The sequence below is a fragment of the Condylura cristata genome, unplaced genomic scaffold, assembly GCF_000260355.1.
Source record: "Condylura cristata isolate star-nosed mole 26May11 unplaced genomic scaffold, ConCri1.0 scaffold00001, whole genome shotgun sequence".
Taxonomy (NCBI): domain Eukaryota; kingdom Metazoa; phylum Chordata; class Mammalia; order Eulipotyphla; family Talpidae; genus Condylura; species Condylura cristata.
The window spans coordinates 75,719,412-75,746,084 of NW_004567102.1; the positions used below are offsets into that span (position 1 = coordinate 75,719,412).

Genomic DNA, 26,673 nt, shown 5'->3' on the forward strand with positions numbered 1-26,673 from the left:
ATTCTCTTCCCCACAGGCACTCGGCTAGGCACCTTCCAGAGCAGAGAAACAGACTAGAACCATAAATGCATTATTAAGAAAGATAATGGCAAGTTATTTTTTTTAAGATTTATTTATTTATGCATACAGAACTGGGGTACAGGCCAGAGGTGCAGGGGTGGTGAGAGGATTCACCAGAGACAAGAGTAGGGAGCAGAACAGGCTGATGGACGAAGTACACTGCTGAGAGGAGTAGCAGGCTGGTCAGGAGAGGTCTGCCACTCCAGGTGGGTCACCTCCCTGGCAGGGGATCGAACTCATGCAGAAGTGGTTGTGGCTCGAATAGTTTCATAGTGCTGTGCTTTAACTCCTTGTGCCACTAGGGAGGGCCAAGTTATTATTTTTTTTAATGCAGTTATGAATTTAATATTAAAGTCTTGTTTTTTTTTTTTCACTCAACTTCCTCATGCATTCTCCCCATTTGTCACCTAAGGCATTATTTAAGTTTTGGTTTTGTTTATTTTTGATTTCATGAGAAAAGTAGACTTGCCCAAGGTTGGGAGCAAAAGTAGAATTTTATGGAGTGTTGGAAAACTGGGTATGTAGCTTGAGTGAAAATGAGAACTGATTTGTGCCTACAGCTTTGAAAGTGAATATGAAATGGAAACTTGAGTTCCATGTCTGTAAGCCAAGCCCTCTATAGTTCACAACATTGAAACTTCAAAATTAAGCCCTTCGGCAGGCAGAATCAATGAAGAAGAAACACACTGGGTTCCTCCCTTGTTCAAGGAAGGCAGCTGCATTGGAGGGACCGTGAAGTAAATCGGGCATTTACTTTTTGATCCTGGCTGACCTTTGCCATCTGTGCCTGGGGCCTGAGGTCCCAGGCTGGACTACTTTCTTGTCACCTTGTAGTCTCCCTATTATATTAAGAAGAATACCAAGTTATATGTCTGCTCCATCTTCCTAGAAGCAGAAGTCCTGGACAATCCATTTTTGTATTGTTTTGTCTTCTGCTATATTGTTACTAAAGTTTTGAAGGTGGAAGAATTTGACAGTTAACCACCCCTTCCCCATTCAACACTTAACATTTTTACTCTATTTTATTTTATTGTATTTTTATCCATCTGCCCATTTATTAATGTACATGGACATTAGTACACTTCATCCCTAAGGACATCAGCAGTCCTTCATTGGACTTCACCATTCATCTCACTAAGGGATGGATTAAACAAAAATCAGATACATCATATTTAAATACCACTTGATGAGTTTTTGTATAATCCATCCCTTAGTGAGATGATTCCTATCACGTCTAGAGTTCCCTCAAGCCCCTTCTCAGTTAAGTCACACCTCCACCTCATTCTAAGAAGCAACAACTGTTCTGACAATTTTTTGCCATTAATTTTTTTTGCCACTTTTAAAACTGCATATAAATAGAATGACACCATATGTAGCTCTTGTGGATGGCTTTCTCCAGCATAGGTTAAAGACACTTTAATGGTTCTCTCTTCCTCTCTGTCCCCCTCCTAATTCATAGATCGGTGCCATTGATGGCCCATCTGCACTGCTTCAGGTGTGTGCCCACTACCGTTTGACATTGGGTAGCTGAGGTAGTATAAGCCATTGCTGTCATCCTTCTGTTTTGAACACAGTACAGGGCAGGACAACCTAAGGTTTTGGGTCTTTCTACTCATTCATGAAATGTCTAAGGCACATTATGATATGTGCTAGAACACACAGTACCCACATTTTCCACATTTCTTGTCATTCGTGTTAGTTATAAGTTTATTGGAAGCTGAAAACTTTTTTGTAATAGGGGTAAAAGTTACTTTTAGCATTGTAAAGATTACAATTTAGCTTCTTGGCACTAAGTTTTATTTTGTGAAGGAGAAACCATGGTTTTAGCTACATCATAACTGTAATATTTATTACTGAGAATGCCAAACTAGCCTCTGGAGGAACATCCTATTTCAGGAATACTTAGAATACTCTATTTTCCTGCACAAAATATTGATGTTGCTGCAGATGGATTCAGCTGTGTTTGGCAGGCCTTTATTTGTCTGGCCCTACCTATTATGTAAGTCTCTTGCTTTTCAATTTCCCCAAAATGATTACCTAAGGGGACTATAATTTCTGATTGATTGGTTTACTGATTGCTATCAGGAAAGTTCTGCCAGCTAGGAAATGGGACAAAATAAACTTTATGTGATATTACAATTAAAGTGGGTATGTTTACTGCTAGTAATGCAGGAAAGAGATCATGTGATTTCAAGCTTTTATGACAACTTTTTATTTTTCTTTGTAGTTGATGGACTGGACAAAGCTTCTATAGCAAACTCAGATGGACCAACAGCAGGTTCCCAAACACCTCCCTTCAAGAGAAAGGGGAAACTGTCCACCATTGGTAAAATCTTTAAGCCATGGAAATGGAGGAAAAAGAAGACCAGTGACAAATTTAGAGAAACCTCAGCAGGTATGACTACCATCACTTTGTAGAAGAGAATGATTGCCAAATTTTTCAAAAGATAGCAAAATATGCTTTGCAGGGTTGTTTTTTTCCCCCATCCCCATTTGAAGCACCCTTGTTTTATTGAAGAATGAAACAACTTAGACGGTTCTCATCTACCTTCTTTTTCTACTCACTTGAACTTCTGAATATATTCTAGTAAATTCATATACAAATGTGCCATGTAAGAAGAAGGAATTTAAAATAAATGTTGCAGCTACACAGAGCTGTTTATACACTCACCCATACACATGTATACTCATACCTAGCTATGTGCCTAATTTGAGTAGCCCTTGCCTAATTGTTAAATACAAAACTTTAAGGTGTCTTTTGAAATGTCTTTATTCCATGGAAAGATTTGAAAGGCCGTATGAATGGAAAGAGCTGCCATATTTGTTACTTAAATTTTCATTATGCCCCATATCCTAAAATCTGTATAGATGGTTGTTATAACTGTTGTTAAGAACATTTTTGATTATTTAACATTGTTAAGCCTTAGTTAGTGCCTTTCATCTGGACTCATGGAGGAAGTTGGCTTTCAATTAAACACGGGCCCTATGCCAGTAGTATTTTGTTTAAGATAAAAAGGTTTGTCTCTTGTTCAGCTTTCTCTATGCTAACTGTCCAAATTAATCCCTTCATCAAAATTCTCTGCGCACCACAGTCTAATATTGGCATGTAAGTACAGGGACACAGAGCACATCTTGCATATCTTACTGGTCTTTGCTGAGGTCAGAGCAGGCCTTAGTCAAAGACAAGATAGCACACAGCACAAGGGTCTGAAAAGTCAACACCAATACGGCTGAGGCACTTGAAGCTTTTGATTTCTTTAAGCATTTAATATTTTAAAAGAAATAATGCGACATCAAAGACATTTCCAAATAATCCTGGAGGAGGGTGAGTATAAATGAAAGAAGACTGGTCATGAATGAGTAATCCTTTAAGCTAGGTAGTGGGTACATGGGGATTATTCTCTTCATCTCTCTACTTACAGATGTTGGGACATTTACACAATAAAAAGATATGAAAAAAAGGGAAAGAGATTAGACTTAGGGGTACATAACTTGGAAGTACATAACTTGGATATTGATGTCTCTTTCGTGCCTAATTGGCTTCTTGGGCCAGGAGGTGGTGGGAAGTGGTGTATGCTGCTGTTGAGTGAGGACACCTCAATTCAGCTGAACCGGCGGAGTAGTGAGTTGCTTTCGGTTCAGATTCTGTTAGTTCTCGACTCCTTCCAAGCCTGGCTTTATATCATGTTTGCCTTGTTCTTCAGTTCTGAGTGGGATCACACTGGCCTCCTTAACTGCTTCCCTCTCCTGGCTCCCTGAGCAGGGGAGATCTGCTCTTCCAGTTCCATGCATACCCACTGGGAGGAGAACGTGGTCAGTATCACTAAGAGGAGACTGAAAAGGATGGACAGAAACCTCTGTGGTCATCTCCCTTACCCTAACTCCTCTTCCCCTACAGTAGAAAACTACAGTGATAAAGATCTTCCCCTTTATCTTTCCTAGCCCACCTCTTTTTAATTCTCTTAGCAGTAGAGAGACTGTAACATATTTCCACCAAGTCAGGTCAGGTAATAAAAGTCGTTTGGAACAGCCTTAAGTGCTGTTTTATGTTACTCCATATTTCTTGATAGCTTAGCCTTTAAATTCCCTGTTTCCTTCTCAAATTCAAAAAGGATTTTTAGATAAGTTTAGTTAACAGATTCTGGTGATTACTACACCCCTGTTCCTAGAGACTTACATATTATAAGAAAAACCTGAAGAAGTTATTCATTGCTGCATTTTTGGACCATAAAATTGCAAAGCAATAGGATAATTCAAGCCAGGAAAATGTATTTGCAATTCCTTGGGAATTTGTCAGCGCCATGCCCATGTGTCGTGTCTTTGGAAAGCCTTATTATTATTAATGTTGCACTTGAGTTTCATAAGATGCTATTAACTGTCCCATCGTAAAGCATTTTATCATCACAGATACATATGTTTATTTTAAGGCTGATTTTATATTTCTGCTGAGCTTTGTGGATTGTATCAGCAGAGACTAAAATAGAGAGGCTGAAATGGTGGATTAGTTGTTTTCTTCACATTGAGTAAAAGATGTCACATCTAGAAGAAAATGGATGTACTTGGAAATAACCAAGGAAAGGTGTTTTCTTCTTTAATGAATTATCTCAAGGTGTGAATTCTAGCTGTTTCTGTTGGGCCAAGGTCATGTGCTGTTTGGCAAACTCTAAATGCCTTGGGTATGACCCATGGTATTTTGGTATATGAAAGAACATGAATTTCTTCTAGGAAGAATAACTATTTTTCCTTCTCTTAAACCTTCTGGCTTTAAGTACACATGTACATGAATCTTGCTATGTTTTACAGTATGGCGGTTAATACCAACTGCCCTCATCTGGTTTTCTGCTGATTCAGTACGGCCTCGATAATGGAGCCTTCCTATAATCATGTTTACTGAGGTGGAAGTTGAGCAGGGGCTTGTCCGCCGTCTGTTTTCATGAGTCAACTACATTTGAGAATATTCCTTCCAAAACCAAAGACCTTCTTGTCCTGGAAGGCAGGCTGGGTCATGCCCTGACTTCTAATTCTCTGGCCTTTTTTTTTTTTTTTTTAAAGATTTATTTATTTGCTCATACAGAACTGGGGTACAGGCCAGAGGTGCAGGGGTGGTAAGAGGATTCACCAGAGACAGAGTGGGGAGCAGAATAGGCAGACTGACGAAGTACACTGCTGAGGGGAGCAGCGGGCGGGTCAGGAGAGGTCTGCCGCGCCATGTGGGTCACCTTTGGGGCAGGCAGGGATCAAACTCATGCTGAAGTGGCTTTAGCTTCTTAGTGCTATGCTTTAATCCGCTGTACCACCCGGAAGGGCCCTCTCTGGACTTGTTTTAAAGTAGCAAAGTTTCCTATATCTTCAACTCTGGTCTAGTTTGGTCCTGTGGCTGCTAAGTTCTGTGGCTGGATAATAGCCCTCCTTCCCCTTGGCGTACCCCAGGCTCCTCTTTCTTCACTTTCTCCTGGCTGCCTTTGTCCTGCTTAAATTCTAGGTTCTATGCCTTCCCTCGTGTAATCACTCAAAATGTCATTTACCCAATTTCCTACATAATTATTTCTTCCATTGTATTTTCTTTGGGGAGAAAGGAGCTGAGGTTTCGCTCTGGATCTTTAAATATGCTTTTATCCTACAAAGCTAATACTACAAGCAAATACCCATAGTCTATTTTATTACTGTCAAGACCAAGTGTCTTGAAAATGTCCCGTGTCTGCTACTTCCGCTTCCCTCCACACCCCCGCTTCCCGCCTCACTTTGGCCTTCCTCTGCATCACCGACCCATGAGTTACTCCAAGTTTCCTACTCCCACAGGTCAGTGTTAAGCTCTCATTTTCATCCGTTTCATTCTGTACAACCTTAGCCCTTACTAATTAGTCTTTCCATAACTTACTGAATGACTCTCCTTGATGGGGAAAAGGTGTGGTTATCTTGGTTGTCTCACTTTGCTTTCTCTCTTGCTCAGTCTCTTTCCCTTCTCATTTCCCCCTTTTTTTTTTTTTAAGATTCATTTATTTATGAATACAGAACTGGGGTACAGGCCAGAGGCACAGGGGCCATGAAAGGATTCACCAAAGACAGAGTGGGGAGCAGAACAGGCAGATGGACAAGGTACACTGCTGAGGGAGCAGAGGGTGGGTCAGAGGTCTGCTGCACCATGTGGGTCACCTCCAGAGCCGGGATCGAACTCACACTGAAGCAGTTGTGGCTAGCTTGCAGTGCTGCATCCTAACCCATTGTGCCACCAGGTAGGGCCTCATTTCCCTTTTGGGGGAAGTTTGCTACATGTCTTACCATTCTCTTTCTCTGAATGTGTCCCCGCTTCAGCTGAAGACCCCCATCCCAGCAACTCTTTCATGATGGCGAGAGACTTAGAAAATCAAATGATTATCAGGGAGAGGAGCAGTTTTGCTTCTGAACGGTAATGTGGAGACCTTACCAGGTCTCTCTTCTCTGTCCCCACATCTGTCAGACTGGCTCCGGTGCCAGCTAAGGCTAGAAGCATCTCCCCAACCCCCTGTTGAGGGCTGATGCTAACTCCAAACCCACTCCTGCTGCCTCTAGCCATATGCCAGGCACTGTTCTAGGAGCTGGCGATTCTGCAGCAATTAAGTAAACGAGATTCCTGGCCTCACCAAGATTTCCTTTTAAGGAGGGAAAGGTGCTAATAAAGGCAGAGAATCAGTACAGATAGTGAGGGAGGCAGGTGTGGAAAAGTGCTGTGGACAAACAGGTTCTAAACCAAAGCAGGTTCCTTGCCAGCCGCAGCTGCCCTTCGGTAAGCACAGTTCTCCTTGGCCTCCAGACTGACCCAGGTTTTCTGGCTTCTTCACCATCTTCTGCATCCTGTTGGCTTCTAAACCCTTTGGTTTATTTCCAGCTACTTGCTCTTCTGATTCCCATGGACACCCAAGCTGGGAGGAGGACTGTGGGCAGTAGCATTAAGAAAGGCCTCTATCACCTTTTCCTCTTCATCCCCCACATCTGGTCCTTATTTCTCTATGTGTCACTCTTACGGTGATGCCTTTTTGCAATACTGGGTGCTAGTTGCACCAGCTGTGGAAAGCTGTAGGGCACTAGAGAAGGCAGCAGAGGCTGGGTTCTGACATTAGCCTGCCTATGAGGGCAGCCTGACCTACCTCATGAGACTGACAGGGAAGGTTCAGGCTCTCACTGGCACTTAGAAACCTCAGAATAACCAACATCATGTCTTTTCAAGTTCAGGTCAGGCAAGTAGAGCAATGGAAGCCTCACATCAAAGCAGTGTGTGTAGCTCCAGATAGGATAGTGAGATCCAGACAGGCAGGCCCCAGTAACCACGGTGTTCTTTACTTAGGTCATAGTATTTGTGGGCAGTTGGTGCCTGGTACAGGAAATCAGAAGAACCTAAACGAGAACCCCCATCTTTTTTTTTTTTTTTTTTAAGGAACCAGATAACAAAGCTTGTAACTAGGACAGGAAATTACTCAAGGGTCAGGAAGAAATACACTGAAGAAAGTCAAACAGGGATGGATGGCTAGAATAGCTAGACTAGCTCCCAGCGTGGGCAGAGGAAACAGAAGTCACTGTGGATCAGGTGAAATAGGCGAGAGAGCACCCACCTCTACTCTCTTCCCTCCAGGCCACCCCTGATACCTCCATGAGGGAGCTTCCCCCTTCACGGGAACTTGAATCCTGGCACTTCTTGCACAAAAAGTGTGAGTGATCCACATGGTTGGTGAACTCCAGACTCCTCAGTTCTCCTCATATAACTCCAACCAACATTGCTGTGTGAACTTGCTCTACTGGTCATGTGCCTTGGTCTTCTGTCACAGTGGGTCACTCGCTGAGCTTCTCTCGCTTCTTGTCTCCAGGCTTCTCCCTTTCTCTTCTTCCTCCCAGCACCTTCTTTCCACAACAGCACCCGATGAAGAAATATTACCAGTCATGCAAGTGGTATGTCATGACAAGTCTCTCATTTCTTCTTCTTTTTTTTAATATTTATTTATGCTTACAGAACTGGGGTACAGGCCAGAGGTATGGTGGGTGAGAAGATTCACCAGAGACAGAGTGGGGAGCAGAACAGGCAGATCGAGGAAGTACACTGATGAGGGGAGCAGTGAGCGAGTCAGGAGAGGTCTGCCACGCCATGTGGGTCAGCTCTCTGGCAGGAGATTGAACTCATGCTGCAGTGGCTTCGGAGAGCTTCATAATGCGCTGCTTTAACCTGTTGCGCCACCAGGGAGAGCCCGACAAGTCTCTTATTTCTCGAAGACATCCTCTTCTTTAACCAAATTTTATTGACTTGCCATTCGACATAATTTTAGGAGCACGACAGCACACCTCAGTGTGTCACATGCTTCACTGGCCCTTACCAGAAGCCAGCACCAGGGCCCTACTCACACTGCCTCAGTCCTCCTGTTACAGAGTTGGGAGAAAGGGGCACCCCTGAACTCCCAAACCTGCCTGCTCTAAATAGGTTCTGCCATCCGCCGTATCGAGACAAGACACAAGAGCTTTAATGGAAAGGAACTTTAATAGAATGAGTGTGCAACACAGAAGACAAAGAATATAATTTCTAAATCAAGCACCCAGTCACCCATCCCCTCATGGGTAAAAGTCCACTCAAAAGGGATTGGCGCAAAGCAAGGCCTGAAAGCCCACCATAAGCTTAAAATACCTCTGGCCAGGACTCATAGAAAAGTGTCAGAAATGGTCAGACAAATCTGAGAGAAAAAAAGCACAATCAAAATCAATGTAAACGCTGTCATAGCGTTTACACCGCTCTCTCACTCACATCTGTTTCACCCAGTCCAAGACCAGAAACAAGCAAAGTTTCTTCACATGTTTCTCAATTCCATGTGGCTTCCTCAGGTTTCCTGCTGGCTCTCCATCCTGCTTCCTTCTTCTCCCAGATCCTTCTCTTCTCTGCTCAGCTGCACCCTTCTTCTGTGTGGGGCAGGGAACCTGGTACTTCCCCTTTTCCTAAGGGCCACCCTGTTACACTCCCTCCTCCCTCTCTCTCCCCTTCAGCAACCCATAGTTTTCACAGAATTTGTGGCTTTTGTTGTGATTTTTTTTTTGTTGTGATTTTTCTGCCTGTTTTCTTTGGTTATCTACATTGCACACATGAGTGAAACTAGCCAATGACCATCTTTTGCTTTCTCACCTATTTCATGTAGCATCATTACCTCAAGACTCACCTGTATTGTTCCCAGAAGTCACTATTCTATCTTTTTAGTCACTGAGTGATTTCCATTATATGTAATACAATTTCTTTATCCAGTTGTGCATCAGTGGGTCTTTAGGTTGATTCTTTCTGAACTATTGTGAATAATGTTGTTATGAATGTAGGGATGGGTAGCTCTTCTTGTGTTAGGGTTTCATATTTGGGGGATCAGTATCTAAAAGTAGTATTACTGGAACCTATGGTATTTCCATTTCTAGTTGTTTAGGGAATCTCCATACTGTTTTCGATAAAACTGCAACAATTTACTTTCTTACTGACAGGGAAGTGTCTCTCTTTTCTCCTAATTTACTGTGATAAAGAGAAGGCACATAAATAGCTTAGGGTGCTCAAGCCAGGTCCCTATATATGTCAGATAACACTTGTTCTTTCAACATGTTTGTTTAATATCTCCACCTATATCACAGGCTCTGTTATAAGGCTCATGTTATAGGAGGAAACAAAAGACAGAACTTCCTCTCCTTATGGATCTCACCTTCCAGTGAGGGTACGAGGTAGAATGTAAACCCAGTAAGTTAGACAATATTTTAGAAAGACAAAACATACAGACTATGGGAGGGAAGTTACACTTTAAAATAGAGTAGTCAGAGAGACTTTACCAGAAAGGGAACACTTGAGAAAAGCCAAGAGGAAGGGAGGAAAAGAACTCAGAGAAATTCCACTAAGTCATGACAGAAGGCAGAAATGGATTCATTTTTGGTCTTGTTGGCCACACTGTCCCCAGCAAATACAGTCTGTTATCAACTTTGCCTAGTAATTTAGCAGCTAAAAGACTCACCTTTATGAACCTCATGATTAATCTTCATACCTGTTTGCTGACACCGTAGCTTCTAATAAGTCATGTAGTTTTAGCCTAATAAATCATGTCCTTAGACCCTACTAGAAGAGGAGCAGGAATCCGGGAAAGGGATTTAACGCTCATATAAATGTTTTCTTATGACTTCCTTTCTTCAATTCAAATTCAAGAGCCAGATTCTGGCAGGCCCTCGGAAAACCACCTGCATGGAATCCAAGTTGCTGTGTTTGGGTAGCGCCTAGCATCAAGTCCTTCCCACCTCTAATACCCGATTCTAATCATGGGGAACATTTTCTCTTATATTGACCGGAAACAAATTCTCTAAAATTGTTGTCTCCAACTTCTTTTCTCCTCCTGGATCTATTTTTGATTTTTAGTGTCTCATCATGGGAGCATACTAAAATTATTCAGATGATTCAGTTTGTTTTTTTGTGAATGCCAGGCCCACATGCCACGTGCTGGAGACAGAGTCCAACAGGCTGGCATGGCGCTGCTCTCTCGGAGCCCACATGGGGCCGGGGGCCTGGTCATTCCGGCTGGGTGATCTCTCTGGTTGGGTGATCTGAGCACAAGCTATACATTCCTTCTATGTCCCCCACTTTACAAATTCTCCAGCATGGTCTTTGGTTCTGTGCCTTTTCCTGCATAGTGTCCAGATCGGCAAGCTCCCTCCTCTGTCACACTGCTCGCGTCAACCTTTGTGACTCTCGTTAGTGTTGGACTCTTTCTCATGTTGTCATGACCAGTCTCCTTTATTAATTATTCTTTTGTATCCAGCTTTTCACGTTGTGCCCATATTCCTGGACGCTCTTCTCTGAAAGCACCAGAAGTCTTTACTGCTGGTTTTTGGTTTTTGTTTTGTTTTGTTTTTTGGCCTAGTTGCTCTCTTCCCTGACATCTGATTCTGTACTATGACCTGGGTGTTTTTCCTCCCACCCTATTTCAGCTTAAAGATTCTCTTCAATAGGTCTTTATTAGTCTCTCCCCGACATATCATTTCTGTTTTCAGGGACTGTACCCCAAGCCTTGCCAGGCTTAGCATTGTTGTGCCAGCAATCAATGCAGAAAATCAGGCCTTGTCTCTGGCATCATGGGTTCAAGTAGCCATTCACTTTGTTCATCCACTTTTGTGTATCATGAGCTTCTGCTAGAAGAGAAGAGACCCACGCTTAACCTCCCTCTCCTTTGTGTTCCCTGTCAGAAGAAGTCAATTATTTCTACTTTAAAAATCCAATAGAGGGGCCCTCCCTGATGGCACAGCAGGTTAAAGCACAGCACCGAGGAGCTAAAGCCACTTCAGCATGAGTTCGATCCCTGCCCCAGAGGTGACCCACATGCTGCAGCAGACTTCTTCTGGCCTGCCCGCTGCTCCCCTCAGCAGTGTACTTTGTCAATCGATCTATTCTGCTCCCTACTCTAACTCTGGTGAATCCTCTCACCGCCCCTGAGCCTCTGGCCTGTACCCCAGTTCTGTATGCATGAATAAATAAATCTTTAAAAAAAAAACTCCAATAGAAGAGGTTTGTGAAGTCTTGGTGTGTCCTTCCATCTTAAGAAACGTGTTGCGAGAGGGCTGAGGTCTCAGGCCCATCGGCTCTGACTCCCTGTGACCGCTATTTGACTCTCCCTTGTTCCTTCATACAGCAAGTATGCACTGAGCAAATCTTCACTGATCCCCTGCCATCAGCCCAGATGCTGCTCTATGCACTGGGGATACCCCAGTTCACAAAAGGTAAAGTTCCCAGGCTCAAAAAACTCATCCTTTGCTCTTGGCTGTGTTCTCTGTTGAGCTTCTCTCACCTGCTGCCCCCCCCAGGTCCCACAGTGTCAGTAGCCCCTCACCCCCTTATTTCACCTTTTGATCTCTCATCAATCTCTTCATTGTAGTTTTGATTCCTCTCTTCCTAAAGCATTTTTCTTTATAATACCTTTATCTGCTTTATTTTTTTCCCTTTCTTCTACATACCCTGTACCTTTTCTAGACCAAAGCAAAGGGAGATGTCCCCCCAGTTCCCCTTACCTCCCCTTTCTTGTGAAAACCGGTTTATATTAATGACTTGCCTCTTGGTGGCTCTTCTCCAAAGAAGAAAAACCAAGGTCACAGCTGAGTGATCCCTGGGATGATTTCTGCACGGTCCAGACCTCGGGTCCCAAGGTTGCCTGTGGTCATTATTTGGCAACCCCTCTTGGAAACAGTTTCTGCAAGCCTCCCCCAGCCAGCCCCCCAGGACTGGATGAGGCTTTTCCCCCAACACTGCTGAGTGCCTATAGTGTCAACCTTTTGCCCTTTCTGAACACACAAACAGGCATTTGATTTTTCCAAATCTCTATGCCCGGCCTTTCTCTTTGACTGTGGCCATAGGCCAAGGATCATGCAGCCCATGGGACGACAGTTATTTGTCCTGACAGCTGTGATGTATACTCCTGAGAGGTTCCTAGAAGTCTCTGTGGTTTGCTTTTGTGAGAAGCAAATATACAAATGGAACCACTAATGACTTCTCTGTCACCACATTTTTGACAATAACTTTTTCAAAGGAGGTCATTTCCATGGTCATATACCATCTTCTTCTGTGCATGTACAGTTCTTTGAATTTACATATACATATGCGTGGCGTTTGTGTGACCGTCATTATCAGGCAACATGGAGGGGTAGTTTGTGGTTATTTGGGGGAGAAAATACAGTGGCATGACAAAGGATTAAATTTGGATTTTCAGGCTGAAATTAATGTCATTTATATATGTGGTGCTTTTAACAGTACATACCTCTCTTCAGTGCTTTTATTTTTTGGTAGTTGAAGTAACATTATATTACAACATTATATAAGTTTTAGGTGTATATTGTTAAAAACACCACATATATAAACTAAATTCATTTCACCCTGTAAATCCAAATTTATTCTTTGCTGTGCCACTGTACTTTTCCCCCCAGATAACCACACAACCACCCCTCCTTTTTCTTCCCCTCTGGTAACCACTAATTGGTCTAATAATCGAAAGTTTATTTTGGTTTCATTTAGTTTACCTGTTTGATTTTGCTACATGCTTCATATAAGTGAAATCATACGCTATTTCTCTGTTGGGCTTATTTCCCTAAGCATAATTCAATCCAGGTCTATCTGCTTTGTAAATAGGATTTCATCTTTTTTTTTAATAGCTGAATAATATTCATCTGAAAGTTTTATCTTTTTTAATAGCTGAATACACACACACTCACATCACATCTTTATCCATATGCTAATTGATAGGTATTTAGAATGCTCCAAGTTCTTCACTATTGTAAGTAGACCAGCACTTTTTTGTAAGCAGGTTCATTGAAGTATAATTCATATATATGATGCTCTTCACTCATTTAATGTATAATTTAATAGGTTTTACTAAGTTTCACAAACTGTACCACCATCATAAGAATCAATTTTAGACATTTTCATCATCCTTAAAACAAGTCCCATGCCCATTAATAATCATACCCCATGACCCATCAAAAACTTCCACTCTCTTTTCTGCCTGTAGGTTTGCCAATTTAGCTGTTTCATATAAGCAGAATCATATAAGTATGATCTTGTGTGACTAGCACCTTTTACTTAACATAATGTTTTCAGGTTTCACCCATGCTGTAGTATGCATCAGTACCTAAATTCCTTTTACTATCTAATACTATTCCATTGTACAAGTTTACCACATCATATTTATCTGTCAATTGATGGGCATTTGGATTGATTCTACTTTAGGCTGTTATGAATAATGCTGCGTGAATATTTGAGTTCAAGTTTTGCATGAACACATGTTTTCACTTCTCTTGGTTATATACCTAGAAATGGAATTGCTGAGTCATATGGTAATTCAATGTTTAACATTTTGAGGAACTGCCAAGACTGTTTTCCAAAGCAGCTGCACCATTTTATATTCCCACCAACAGTGCATGAGTGTTCCAGTTTTCCACACTCTGGCAACGTTTGTTATTATCTGTCTTTAATTATCACCACAGTGAGTGTAAAGTAGGTCCCTGTCTCTCTTGTTCCTCTCTTTCTGTCACGTTCTTCATTTTCCATAGTAGGCTTTACCTTCTAGCATTTATAATTTATATTATTTATTATTCCATCTCTCTCCACATTAAATTATAAATTCTGTGAAGATGAGGGGCTTTAATTTCTTTTTGATAAACCCCAAGCAAATAGAATGGTATCTGGCTTGTGTGAAGTAATCAGTTAATGTTTGTTGATTGAATCAATGACTGAAAGGTCCTTGATGGGCTTTATCCCATCTTATAGGTGGACGTTTGCAAGTAAACATTTGGTTGAGAAAGTGCTGGATTTGGGGGGCAGGGGAGTAAAAAGTGTCCCCTTCTTTACTCTTCCATCGTGTTCATATCACTGAGAGCTGGTAAAGGTCCTAAGAAGTCTTGTAAAGCCACAAAAAAAACAATGAATCCATTCACCCAATTTAATGGGTAGGGTGGGCACCCAGTCTTGGGTGAATGGATAATAACCTTAAGTAACAGTTACTGTCTGCCCTGTAAGGCAACAGCCCATCAAAGGTCAATGTGGGGCACCATTGACACAAAAAGGAAACTGGCCGTGTTTTGGTTCAACATTTGTGTATGAGAATTTTCAATCCAAAATCAGTCAGACCAAACTAAGCATTAACATTCTGTGTATAAAAGAGATAATCATTTCACCATCTGTACTTTCTTCATTGTTGTTTTACTCTTTTCCTAAAGAGATATGAGGTAAACCAAATTTCCTTTATATGCATTAAATATGAAGGAGACTAAATAGTGCTCTTTAGTTTGTTCTCCCAGTAGAATGAATTTTTTGTTGGTTCAGTCTTTTTACACGTAGGTGGATGGACGAAACCATTATGAATCCACCTTTTCATTTATGGAGCATTTATTATTCATGATAGGTCTCTTCCAGGGGTGAAACCCATTTATAGGAAAGAGTAATATGAGCGCTAAATTATCATTCATTGTTACAATTGAGATTGGTAGTTTAACAACTACGAACACTTTTCATCATGGGGCTAAGTACACAATGGATGTTCAAACCGTTAAGAACCCACCTGCTCTGGATGAATAGAATCCCTAACCTCTTACCTCTATTTTGTTGTTGTTGTATTATTTTTTATTGTGGTAACATTGGTCTTACAACACTCTGCGATATAGGGGTATAAGTTTATACTTCTTCAGATGTATGTTGGCACCCCACACATACCACCGACACACCCATAATTTACCACAGGCCATTGGGGCCCCACTTCCTGCTTTGCTCCTCACCACCACCACCCCTCCATTTTTGGTAGCCTCAGTTCTCCTCTCAGATATCTAGCATTTGTTTTGGTTAAAAATCTTACTGCTGAGGCCCTCTCTGGTGGCACAGTGGGTTAGAACTCAGCACCACAAGCAAGAAGCAGCCGCCTTGGTGAGAGTTCATCCCTGGCCCCGGAGGTGATCCACGTGGGGTGGCAGACCTCTCCGGTCTCTCCCATTGCTCCCCTCAGCAGTGCACTTAGTAGATCTGCCTGTTCTGCTCCCCACTCTGCCTCTGGTGAATCCTCTCACCGCCCCTGAACCTCTGGCCTGTACCCCAGCTCTGTATGCATAAATAAGCTCTGTATGCGTAAATCTTTCCCCAAAAAATCTTACTGCTAAGTGAAGTTGAGGAGACTCCCTTGTTTCCTGTATATTTTAGAAAATGTGACATTGCTTGTTTAAGACAAACTGAGTTTCAGGTTAAAATTTATTGAGCTGTACAACTGACCAGTGTCTCAGGTCTCCAGCCTTTCCCAGGAGTTAGGTTCTTCCCTAGAAGTGAACTCAGTGAACTCAGATAAGCCAGGCGTTTTCCTGGAGCATCCCATGAAAACATTCTCACAGGAGCCATGGGGGTTATAGATTTTGCTGATTTCTGAATATAGATGACATTTTTAAAGGAACCACACCCACTAGAATGAAATGAAGAATTGTTAACTCTCATTTCTTTTTTTCTTAGCCACAGTTAATTCCTCAGGGGGATATAGAGAAAAGGAACAATGTTCCCTTGCATCCCTTAATAAAAAAGGCCTCCATTGGGATGAGACTAGTGAGGGTGTATTGCTTTAAGAGAGGAGCTGATTGTTTATATGCCTCACTTGGGTGGATAATTTCCTAATTTCATTTGCCTTTGGAATTTTGCCACTTTTAAACAGTTTTAGAGGTACTGCGAAAGTCCTTCTTGCCTAGGTCAGAGAACTAATGTCAGGAAAGTCCATTATTTTATTTCCTTTGCACATTATTTCCCTTTGTGGTTTTGTTTTGGTTTTTTTTGCCCTGTGATACAAATCCGGTCTTTATCACTAAGGGCTAAATCCTGGAAAGTAACTCTTTTTTGGCTTATATGTTGTCCTGATTTGTTTTCCACTTGGAATATAAATTGCCATCTTAATTCTTACTTTCTTTTTTAAGTGAACGGGATTTGGGCTTATAACACTTTTTTGTCCCAGGTTTACCACTGAGTTCCTAGACTCAGATTCCCAAAGTTTATAGTCTTAAAGTTTCCTTTCTTCCAAAGTATACTTACTTAGGACCTATTATGAAACAGGGCACAAAAAGTTAGCTCTGAAACATCTAACAGAATAAAGAGCATGGCTTCTGAACAACAGTGAGCACATTATACATCAGTGTGGGTACATGTCTTTGACAGTTCCTTCTGATCTATTTTTGATGCTTCTCAGAATTAATGTGGTCAGAAATATCACAATATAATTTTTAAATTCTGGTAGGAAATACATAATAGTTTCCATATTAGCCACTGAGTGTTCAATTCAACAGTGTCAAGTATATTTACATTGGTGTGCAACAGATATCCAGAAACCTCGCATCTTATACAACTGAAACTCTATACTCATTAAACAATTAATCCCCATTATTAGGTTCTAAAAATCTTCAGGTGGGTTAAGTGTAAAACATTAGTAGTACCAACTAAAATTTAATGTCCCATTTCAATCTGATGTTGGCATATTGCAAACATTATGTAGTCCTTTTTTTTGTTGTTGTTGAGTTTATCAGCTCAATCTAAAATCTTGAATTTAATACTACTCCAAGAAGTTTGAAACATGTTCCCTTTAAATAATTTTTATAATTTTTCTACATTGGCAACATAAGAAATAATGAATTTTTTTTTAAATAGATGTTAAAAGTAACTTTCTTTTGCCCATTTGAAGTCTTATTTGGGATTAACAAGAACAAATATGCAAATATCGTTGGTAACAATAACCAACTCTTACTGAGATTTTATTGTGTGCCATGTGCCATAAACTGTGTCAAATGTTTGCAATCTTCCCCATTACTTTATGACCCATTTCACTAATAGATAAAAATGCCGCAAGAGAATGGGATCAGAACTGGTATGGGAAGAGTGCACTGCACTGTGGTGATGGCACATGGTGAATTGGTGGTGGGAAGTCCATGGGGATTACAACTGAGACGAAAAAATGCACAGAATGAAGAATGATGTAAAAAAAAATATGTACATATTTTTAAAAAAAAAAAAGGAGGGAAAATATAAAAAAAAACCTAAAAAAAAAATAAGGAAAAGTTAAATAATTTGCCTTAAGATCTAGGGCTGTGTATAGCATGGCTTGCACTGAAATATTTAAATCTCAGAAGCTTAACTTTATTCTTTTTTTTTAAGATTTATTTATTTATGCATACAGAACTGGGATATAGCCAGAGGTGCAGAAGCAGTGAGAGGATTCATCAGAGACCAAGTGGGAGCAGAACAGGCAGTTTTATTGAAATGCACTGCTGAGGGGAGCAGCAGGCCCGAGACAGGAGGTCTTCTGCACCACGTGGGTAGCTCCCTGGCAGGGAATAGAATTCAGGCTATAATGGGGATAGTGCTGAGACTTAATCCCTGGGTCACCTGCACATTTCCAAGAAATATGTAGAGAAGCTAAAAGCAGCTGTAACTTTTGGAGAGATGATGCAACCTGTTGGAAGAAATGACAGGATAGTGTCAAGTGACAGGTACATCATTAATTAGAATTTGCAAAGTGATGATCCATTAGTTTTAAGTCTTATTATAAAAGCATTGACTTTAGAAACCAGGAATCATTCCCCGGTGGCGCAGCAGGTTAAAGCACAGCACTAAGAAGGTAAAGCCACTTCAGCTTAAGTTCGAACCCTGGCCCTAGAGGTAACACACATGGCGAGGCAGACCTCCCCTGACCTGCCCACTGCTCCCCTCAGCAGTGTACTTCATCAGTCTGCCTGTTCAGCTCCCCACTCTGTCTCTGGAGAATCCTTTCACCACCCCTGCACCTCTGCCTGTACCCCAGTTCTGTATGGATAAATAAATAAACCTTTAACTGGGGATCCTTTAACTAGAAAAGATTTTATTTCTTGAAACACTGTCATTTATATTCACTCCTTATTATAAGGAAACTCTTTTCTAAGAATGTGAATTAGTAGGTTAATTTTAAATATGACAAATTCACATCGTACGTTATAATGGCAATAAATATAGAGGCTCAGAATACATGTGTATATTTAAATTCATGTAGCAAATTTTAAAAATCAAAGGCTTAATGTGCCTACAGTTTATTTATTTGATTGAAAGTCATATAGTTGGTAAAAGATTTTGTGTCACTTCCCTCAGTTCAGTCCACGTTGACTACAGTGGGTTGTATTTGGGTTTCTGTGCTGGAGACAGTTCAGCTGCCGCTTTTGCCAGCGGTTGGTTTTCTTTCCGGATCAAGGTGGCTACTTCCATATAAAATCTTATTTTTAATTCCTTCTCTGGCAGTTCTTTTCTGGATTCATAGCAATGCATACTGGTACCTACAAAGGAACCAGTATGCTAAAGTCACCACGATAAATCCTCTATTCCAACATTATAGGATTTTCTCTTCCTACCAGTTAACAAAAAATTTTCCAGGTCAGCCTTAACAGATCCCAGTGAACCATGTAATATTAAATCTGATGCACGGGAGATGCTTTCGACATAAATTCCTAGGAGTTTAAAAGGCTCCCCCTGCCTGACCTCCCCAGCTCATGGGAGGGAGGGAGCCACGGAAGACAAGTGTTCCTTTAAAAGGGCTAGAATATACACTTCCTAATCCACTTTCTATTTCCTAGCATTTTTCAATCTTTAATGAAATGGATTAATGAGACCCTAACATCACCTCAGCTTTTTAAACAGAATATAGAAAGGGAATCTGCTGAAAGTGAGCATTATGTGAAAATAGATGACAATGCTACCAGACTTGAAGCATTTTCTAGGTCTTACACGATTCACGACGAGATTATGCCCCAATAGCTCCACTATACGTTGAGAACATCACTAAGTTGACAATGCACTTAACTATCCCAATGGACTGAACATTATCGCTGTGCCCAGCCTTAAGTGTGTTCCAAACACCTTAGCTTACAGTTGAGCAAAATCATCTAACACAAAGCCTGCATATCTCAGGTGGTTTATTGAGTGTTGTGCTGCAAAGAGAAAAACAGAAAATCTTGTGGGCTTTGACCATTAATGTACTTAGCAGGAGGCAATTGGGCTTGAAGAATGTTTGGAGTAAATTAATTCTTGGAGAATGGGGATGCTACAGCAGTGGGCTCATCCACTTCTCTCTCTCTTCTGAGAGACTTGAAAATAAGTAAGAGATGTCACAGTGAGGCATTAACAAAACAGCGGTTGGTTGATTCTACTCAGTGCCTATTGCTTCCACTCAGTGGTAAAGTTAAAAAATTGTCAAGTCAAAATGATGTAAAAATAAACTGTTTTAAAAAATTTGTCAAGTACACTACCATGAAGTCAGGGACTGTTGGTCATATCACTTCTAATGAAAAGGCATGTTTGCCCAAACCCCACCCATTTTTTTTTAAAGATTTATTTATTCATACAGAACTGGGGTACAGGCTAGAGATGCGGAGGGTGAGAGGATTCACCAGAGACAGAGTGGGGAGCAGAACAGGCAGATCGACGAAGTACACTGCTGAGGGGAGCAGGGGCGGGTCAGGAGAGGTCTGCCACGCCATGTGGTCACCTCCGGGGCAGGTGGGAATCGAACTCATGCGGAGGTGGCTTAAGCTTCTCAGTGCAGTGCTTTAACCCGTTTTGCCACCAGGGAGGGACCTTTTTTGGTGTTTTGTCTTGGAATATAAACTCTCATGGACTTTCAATGTGGGATCAAACAGGGATGTTTATTCCTTCTGGTTTAGTCTAGATTTGGACCAGTTTGCCACAGAATTACTGCTATTTCAAATACTGTACCGTCTGTTGTATACATAAATGTAGAGGGGGGTGTAGAGAGGGCAATGTTGAAAGTTCTCAAGAAAACAAACTTTTATTTTATCAAGGTCACATTGGTTTACAACATAGTAGCTGCTTTAGAAGTATGGATTCGGGCCCTCCCTGGTGGTGCAACAGGTTAGGACTCAGCATTGCATTGCAAGCTGGCCGCAGCCACTTGACTGTGAGTTTGACCCCATGCCCCAGAGGCGGGCCACATGGCGCAGCAGACCTCTCCTGCCACCTGGCACAGCAGACCTGCCTGCTGCTCCCCTCAGCACTGTACTATGTGGACCTGTCTGTTCTGCTCCCCAGTCTGTCTCTGGTGTATCCTCTCACCACGTCTGGTCTTTACCCCAGTTATGTATGCATAAATAAATACATCTTAAAAAATAAAAAATTATATAAAAAGTTGGGATACCTTACTATCACTCAGGTCTCTTCCAAATCTACTCTTGCTGGTCTTTTGACTCCTGATCAGTGATGAAATGAGGTATTACCCCATCTCAATCACATTGACAGTTTCTGAAGTATGTCTGTTAGATACTCCTAGAGAATGTAGAGGTGGAGACTGTTAGAACTATGGGTTCCAGTTCATTGGAAGCTTCTTCTTGAATAGATATGATTTCTAGTTTGAAAACCTCTTCACCAACTGGAGCTGAGTCATTTTTATATCAGTTCTCTAATGTGTTCTTAGTGTGAGGTTAGCATTTAATTACACTGAGGATAATTATCCTTCATTGTTTCAAATGTCTATGGCTTCATGGTCTCATCTGTCTTGGGCTTACTATTTTTTAATGTTAGTAGAAGCAAGAAATGGAAACACAGAGACTTTCCTTCGAACTGGCTCAATCCAAAGGCACCTGTCTTAATCATTTGTATTCCTCATGTGTTTGCAAGAATCAGACTAGAAAAAGGAAGGACAAGCTGTGTTTCACGTATTCACAAATCCTGGCCTCTAATCACTCTCCTGAGATTACTTGTACTTCCTGGCCCATCTGGAGTTAGGGACTTGTTCATTGTTTTAGTCCTGAGCCTTTATCCCTTGGGAATAAAAGCCATCAAGTCCCCTTTATATTGATCTTCCCAGACTGTTCCCAGCCCCTTTGGGGAACACCAGTGATTTCAGCTGCTACTGTTTGCACAGGGCAAATACCATCTGTCCCTCTCTCCTCTACCTCAAGCTTTTCTGTCACCTCTGCCACCTAAAGTTTAAAAAACTACACACAGTGTTCAGTGAAAAAGTATGTTATGCAACAGTTTGTAGACCATCCTACCATTTATGTGTAAAAGGGGAAAACTAACACGAGTTGCCTGTGAATGTCTGAAAGAATTTACAAAGCATAATAAAAGTAGCTGTTTGCTTGTGAAGTAAAAGTGGGGTTCAATTGAAATAGCTTCACCCAAATTCTACGTTTGCAGCTAGAAAATATGTTTTGTCTCTTTAATTCTCACTGGCCTTATCTATCTAGTTAAGGGAAGTAGAAATAATTATGTAGCCTTTGTTTGAGGAAGACTGGGAGGACTGATGAGAAAATAAATATAAAAATGCTGTCTAAGCACCAAATAAATGGATGATTACTATCAGGTTTCTGGAGGAAGTTGTGACTGATTTCCTAAGAGTCAGAAGGGACCTATTTCTCCCCATCTTCCTCTTGCTTAAGATCCCGGCAAGTTTCAAACTTAGGGGGAGGAAGAGATCCTCCACAGTTTTCTTCTTTTTTTTAAGTCTTGAAATCTAAAGAAATCTTTGTCTTCTGTTAAAAGAAAATTCAATTTAAAAGCATGTGTTGAATACACTTTTTGACTAATCGGAACTGTTCACTGTTGATGAATAGTAAACTCAAGAGCACAGGAAATTGACTAGTTCACATAATCAAAAAGCCCCAGGGCTGTATCCAGGTACTTAGATTTAGGGTTAGGAATCTACTCCCACCTTTGGAGTCTATATATTCATCCATACTGATTTGTTGTTGTTGTTGTTGTTAAGCCGTGAAGGCAAAGTGGCTAATAACAGCTCTGAGCTCCTGCTCAGTTAAACTTCCCTGATTTCATTGGGGATCTCATTGGTGCAACGGAAGCATGTGCTTCTCTCTGAACCAATCCCCAGTGCCAGAGAGATATTGGGCTTTGATTGGCTCAACCAGGGAGCACTTGCTCCCACGGCTGGGGTTAGCCTCACACAAAAATCATGGACACCTAGATTAAGGAAGAGAGAAGGTGGTTCCTCAAAGGCTAAAAAGCAAAACAGTTGTTTCTGAAAGAAATAGAAAAGGGTGCTAGACCTGCCTGCCTTCATCCCCCAAATACATTTAGGTATACAATATCTACTCTGTGAAATGAGTTTTGGTCAATATGGGGCAGAATAATGAGACATACCTTATAGGGCTTAGACTGGAGTCATGTGAATATGTACGCATAGCAATGAAAAATGGAGGAAGTGTTATAATAGAAATCATAGTCCTAGCTAACATTTACCGAATTCTAAATTCTGGGTACCAGCCATAGCACTCTACTTGTTTTAACTCATTTAATTTCCAAAGACCCAGAAGGATAGCAATTGCTACCCTATGTTGTAGATGAGAAAGCTGAAGCATGGGGAAGTAACTTAAAGGTGTTTTAGGGGCATAGTAATTCTAGAGCTGGGTTAGTGAGATCACCTGCAAAGGGGTGAAGGTGGAGGGGGGGCTGTTATTTGAAGCAGCCTGAAAGTTCTAAGCTTTTCACCTGAGATGGTAAGGAAACAGTCTGATTCTAGGAGGCAGAACTATAAATAAAAGAATGGAGATAAAGGGATGCAAAAATGCTTAGGAAATTGTCAAGAGGTGAATTTTAAGGGCAGATTTATAGAAAAGAGAGATGGGGAGGGGGAAGCGAGGGGAACATGGTTAGTTGGGCCAGTGGTGAAGCTTGGCTGCCGTTCCAAGGCCTTTGAGTTGTTCTGTAGTCTGTAGGATTTTTGTGTAAGGGAGTGGTGAGGATAAACACGAAAATGCCAGACCCCTGCGTGTTTTTAGGTGGGGATGTTGGCTTTATTTCTCTGCCTTACATTCTTGGGATGTTTGGGGAGGTTTTTGCAAATGTCCTGTTGGGTGGCATTTTGGTGGTTGATTCCATAAATGATTTAGTGCGGCCTGACTGAAGTGTCTTTTAAAAAGGAGACCATTGCTTGACATTCTGTTTTCTGTTAACTACCATTGAGAAGAGGTAAAGAAAGCCAGGCTCTTATAGCACATTTTCAACACAAGACAAGTGGTTTTCTGTTTCCATCCGTTTTACAGTAAGGCCATTCAGTCCTGCGCACTGAGAAGATAACATGGCACGTTTATTTAATGGCCTCCTGTTTGCTGTTCTATTTTGTTCCATCATTAAACAGTGTTAGAATTGAGACTTAGGACTCTCTTTCCTCGCCAAAAGAAAACACAAGTGACTTGTTGACTGCAAGATTTACTCTCACAGAGACTTCCAGAGCAATATAAAATCCTGGCCATGCATCCACAGAAAGGAGCTGGTGGCGGGTGCCCCAACCTCCCCTCCTGAATGCAGGCTCCAAGCCCAGAAGGACATCATAAATCACTTGTAATTTATGATGAGCCCGATCGTGCGCTACACCCAGCTCGTTGGCGGGAATTCCTCCTCTGCATACTGTGACCTCCCTTCTCCAGCACATACAGAGAACTTTTTCAGATGAGCCATAGGACAGCAAGCTGAGCCCTGCCAAGGAGGAGAAGAGAGAGGAGACAGAAGACTCTTGTTCTTAGAGTTTTGCCCTAAGCCTTACTTGCTTTCTCCTAGAGTGGAGCTGGAGAAAGGACAGAAAGCAAAACCGTTATCACTTTTAGCCTATTTTCCTTCATTCATTTCCTAAGCAGATACACATCCTTTCTGAGTGCCCACAGCCTGCAAGGCCTGTGTGGCCCTGCAGCTCCTGGTTCTCATCAAGAGTATAAGGGTACAGAGTAGTGTGTCCCACGTCTGTAGGTGATGCTAAGAAAATGGACAGTGTCAAGAATGGGAGTGAAGTATGCAGGCAAGGCATTTTTATTAAGTGACCCCTAAACAGAGATTTAGAACAGGGGCTGGGATGAGCTGTGAGAGGGACCTGGGAGCATCATTATCTGGATCGCACAGAGACCATCTTGCAGGGACCTGCCTCGGGTGAGAAGCTGCAGGGGCTAGAGGGGATGGAGCTGTGAAAAGCAGGAGAGAGCTGCCCTCCCTGGTGGTGCAGTGGGTTAAAGCACAGCACTAAGAAGCGAAAGCCACTTCCGCATGAGTTTGCATGAGTTCGATTCCCACCTGCCCCGGAGGTGACCCACATGGCGAGGCAGACCTCTCCTGACACGCCCGCTGCTCCCCCCACTCTGTCTCTGGTGAATCCTCTCACCCTCCGCATCTCCAGCCTGTACCCCAGTTCTGTATGAATAAATAAATAAATCTTTAAAAAAAAAAAAGCAAGAGAGAGATTAGGAGAGGATGGGGGAGCCAGGGAGGTCAGCTTAAGGTTCTTCTAGAGGCCAAGGCAAGCTGCTTAGCTATTTCAAGATGGACCACACTGGGATGTCTTCGGACTATGGCTTCCTAGTGCTCCACAAACCTGCGTGGAAGCAAGAAGTCAGGAAAATGGGACCAAGGGCGCTCTCCGCCTCCCTTCTCAGAGAGAAGAAAGTGTGTTGTTAGAGTCGAGATTGAACTCTCAGAACCTGAATCTGCACCGGGGGCAAAGAATGAAACAAATCACAGCTTTACTTGCCTTTGATGGGGGGGGGAAATCACTCGTGCTTTTTCAACTGGGATAAAAGTGAACAAACCATCTCTCTACTGGTGACTCCACTTTTCTGGGAGAGACCTGGCTTCTTCAGTATGTGAGCCCAGCTCAGCTCTTCCTCAGCATTTTTTCGGCCTATACTGCAAGGGCGAGTGAAGCCCCTCAATGACTGCTGTTGTCCAGATTTGTGGGAGCTTCAAAGTCAAAGAGCAGCTGGTGGGGTACTGGGGTCAGATTCTAGGAGGCTTCAATAACCGCTTTGCTCTCAGGGAACACACAGCAAGTGCCTGCTGTTTCCACTCACAAAGGGCTTACTCTAGTCTACCGCTGGGAGGCGTGGGCACTGCCAGTGTGATTTTAACTCCTGTGAGGACTAACTCCCTCCGCGTGAGGGTGATGATAACTGAACAGGCGATGCCAGTGAAGGTTTGCGAGCAGGTGAGCACGTCTCTGGAGCGTTCCTGAAATGACTCCTAATGTGTGCGGCCTGTTGGACTAGAATGACCTCTCAGATTCATTCCAGGGCAGAGCCCGTCCGAGCCTATGAAAAAGCGCCCAGGGCATGTGTTCTGCAAACATACAGACGCTATATAAACACGAGGCAAATATTTTAAAAGATGAAGAGTGAGATACTTGTTCTCCTGGGAGTGCGGTGGTTGGAACTCCGGCCCTGGGACATACCTCCCAGGCTCAGCCGCCTGCAGTTTGTTCTGCTTGGCTCGGTACACACTTATCTGCATTATGTGTTCAGAATGTGCCCAGCCAAAGACCAAACAAATAGCCAACGGCATTTTCCTATTAGGGTCCGTTTGTAGGAGGTAGAGCGAAAGAACAAAGCTGTTGCTTTTGATTTTTGGCAGGAAGCCAAGTGCTGCTTCAGAGCTGCGAGTTTGCTTCAGAGCTGCGAGTTTGCTTCAGAGCTGCGAGTTTGCCTCAGAGCTGCTTCAGTGCTGCTTCAGAGCTGCAAGGAAGGGAGAGGAGGGATTTTTAGCTGTGATTAAGTTAGAATCAAAGCCACAGAAAACCCCATTCTGAAACTAAAGCATTTTCTGGGAATCAAAATAGATTCCAAGTTCTCAGGGGATGGGTCCCTTAGCACAACATGAGAGTTTGCATCAAGGCAGAGGAGGCAATATGGCCTACAGGGACAGATGACACAGGGACACAGCTGGATGTCACAGGTCCCGTGTCCCTTGCTGCCAGAGAGCAGGTTAGAAGTGCTGCCCAACCTCACTCAGCTGATCATGAAAGTTCTGGGACCAGAATGCAGGACCCCGACAACTCTTGTATTTTAGGCTGCTCTACAGAAGGAACAAACCATGAGAATGGCCGTTTCCTCGAAGATCAGAAGGACTGCTGACAGTTTAATAAATGGTCTGTTTGACCAGCATGTGACTGACCAGGGCCAGTGACCCTGCGCTTGGGGTGCCATCCTGAAGGGTGCTGCAGAACTGTCTGGAATCTCTGAACCCACCAGCAGGCTGAGGGACTCAGTGCCCCTGTGAGAGGGCCTACTCAGCACCCCCATCCCGCCTGGGTGGGCTTGCCCAGCCTGGGAGGTTGTGTGCCC

General features: G+C 42.4%; 1 protein-coding gene across 4 annotated transcripts in view; it reads left to right on the forward strand.

The window, feature by feature from the left end:
- Window positions 1–26,673, forward strand: part of PHACTR2 (phosphatase and actin regulator 2) — a 175,810-nt gene that overhangs the window by 86,773 nt on the left and 62,364 nt on the right. For all 4 annotated transcript variants that reach the window (XM_004673909.2, XM_004673910.2, XM_004673908.2 and 1 more), the window contains exon 2: window positions 2,288–2,455. In XM_004673909.2, coding sequence (XP_004673966.1) covers window positions 2,288–2,455 — 168 coding nt within the window. The remainder of the gene's footprint in view (window positions 1–2,287; window positions 2,456–26,673) is intronic.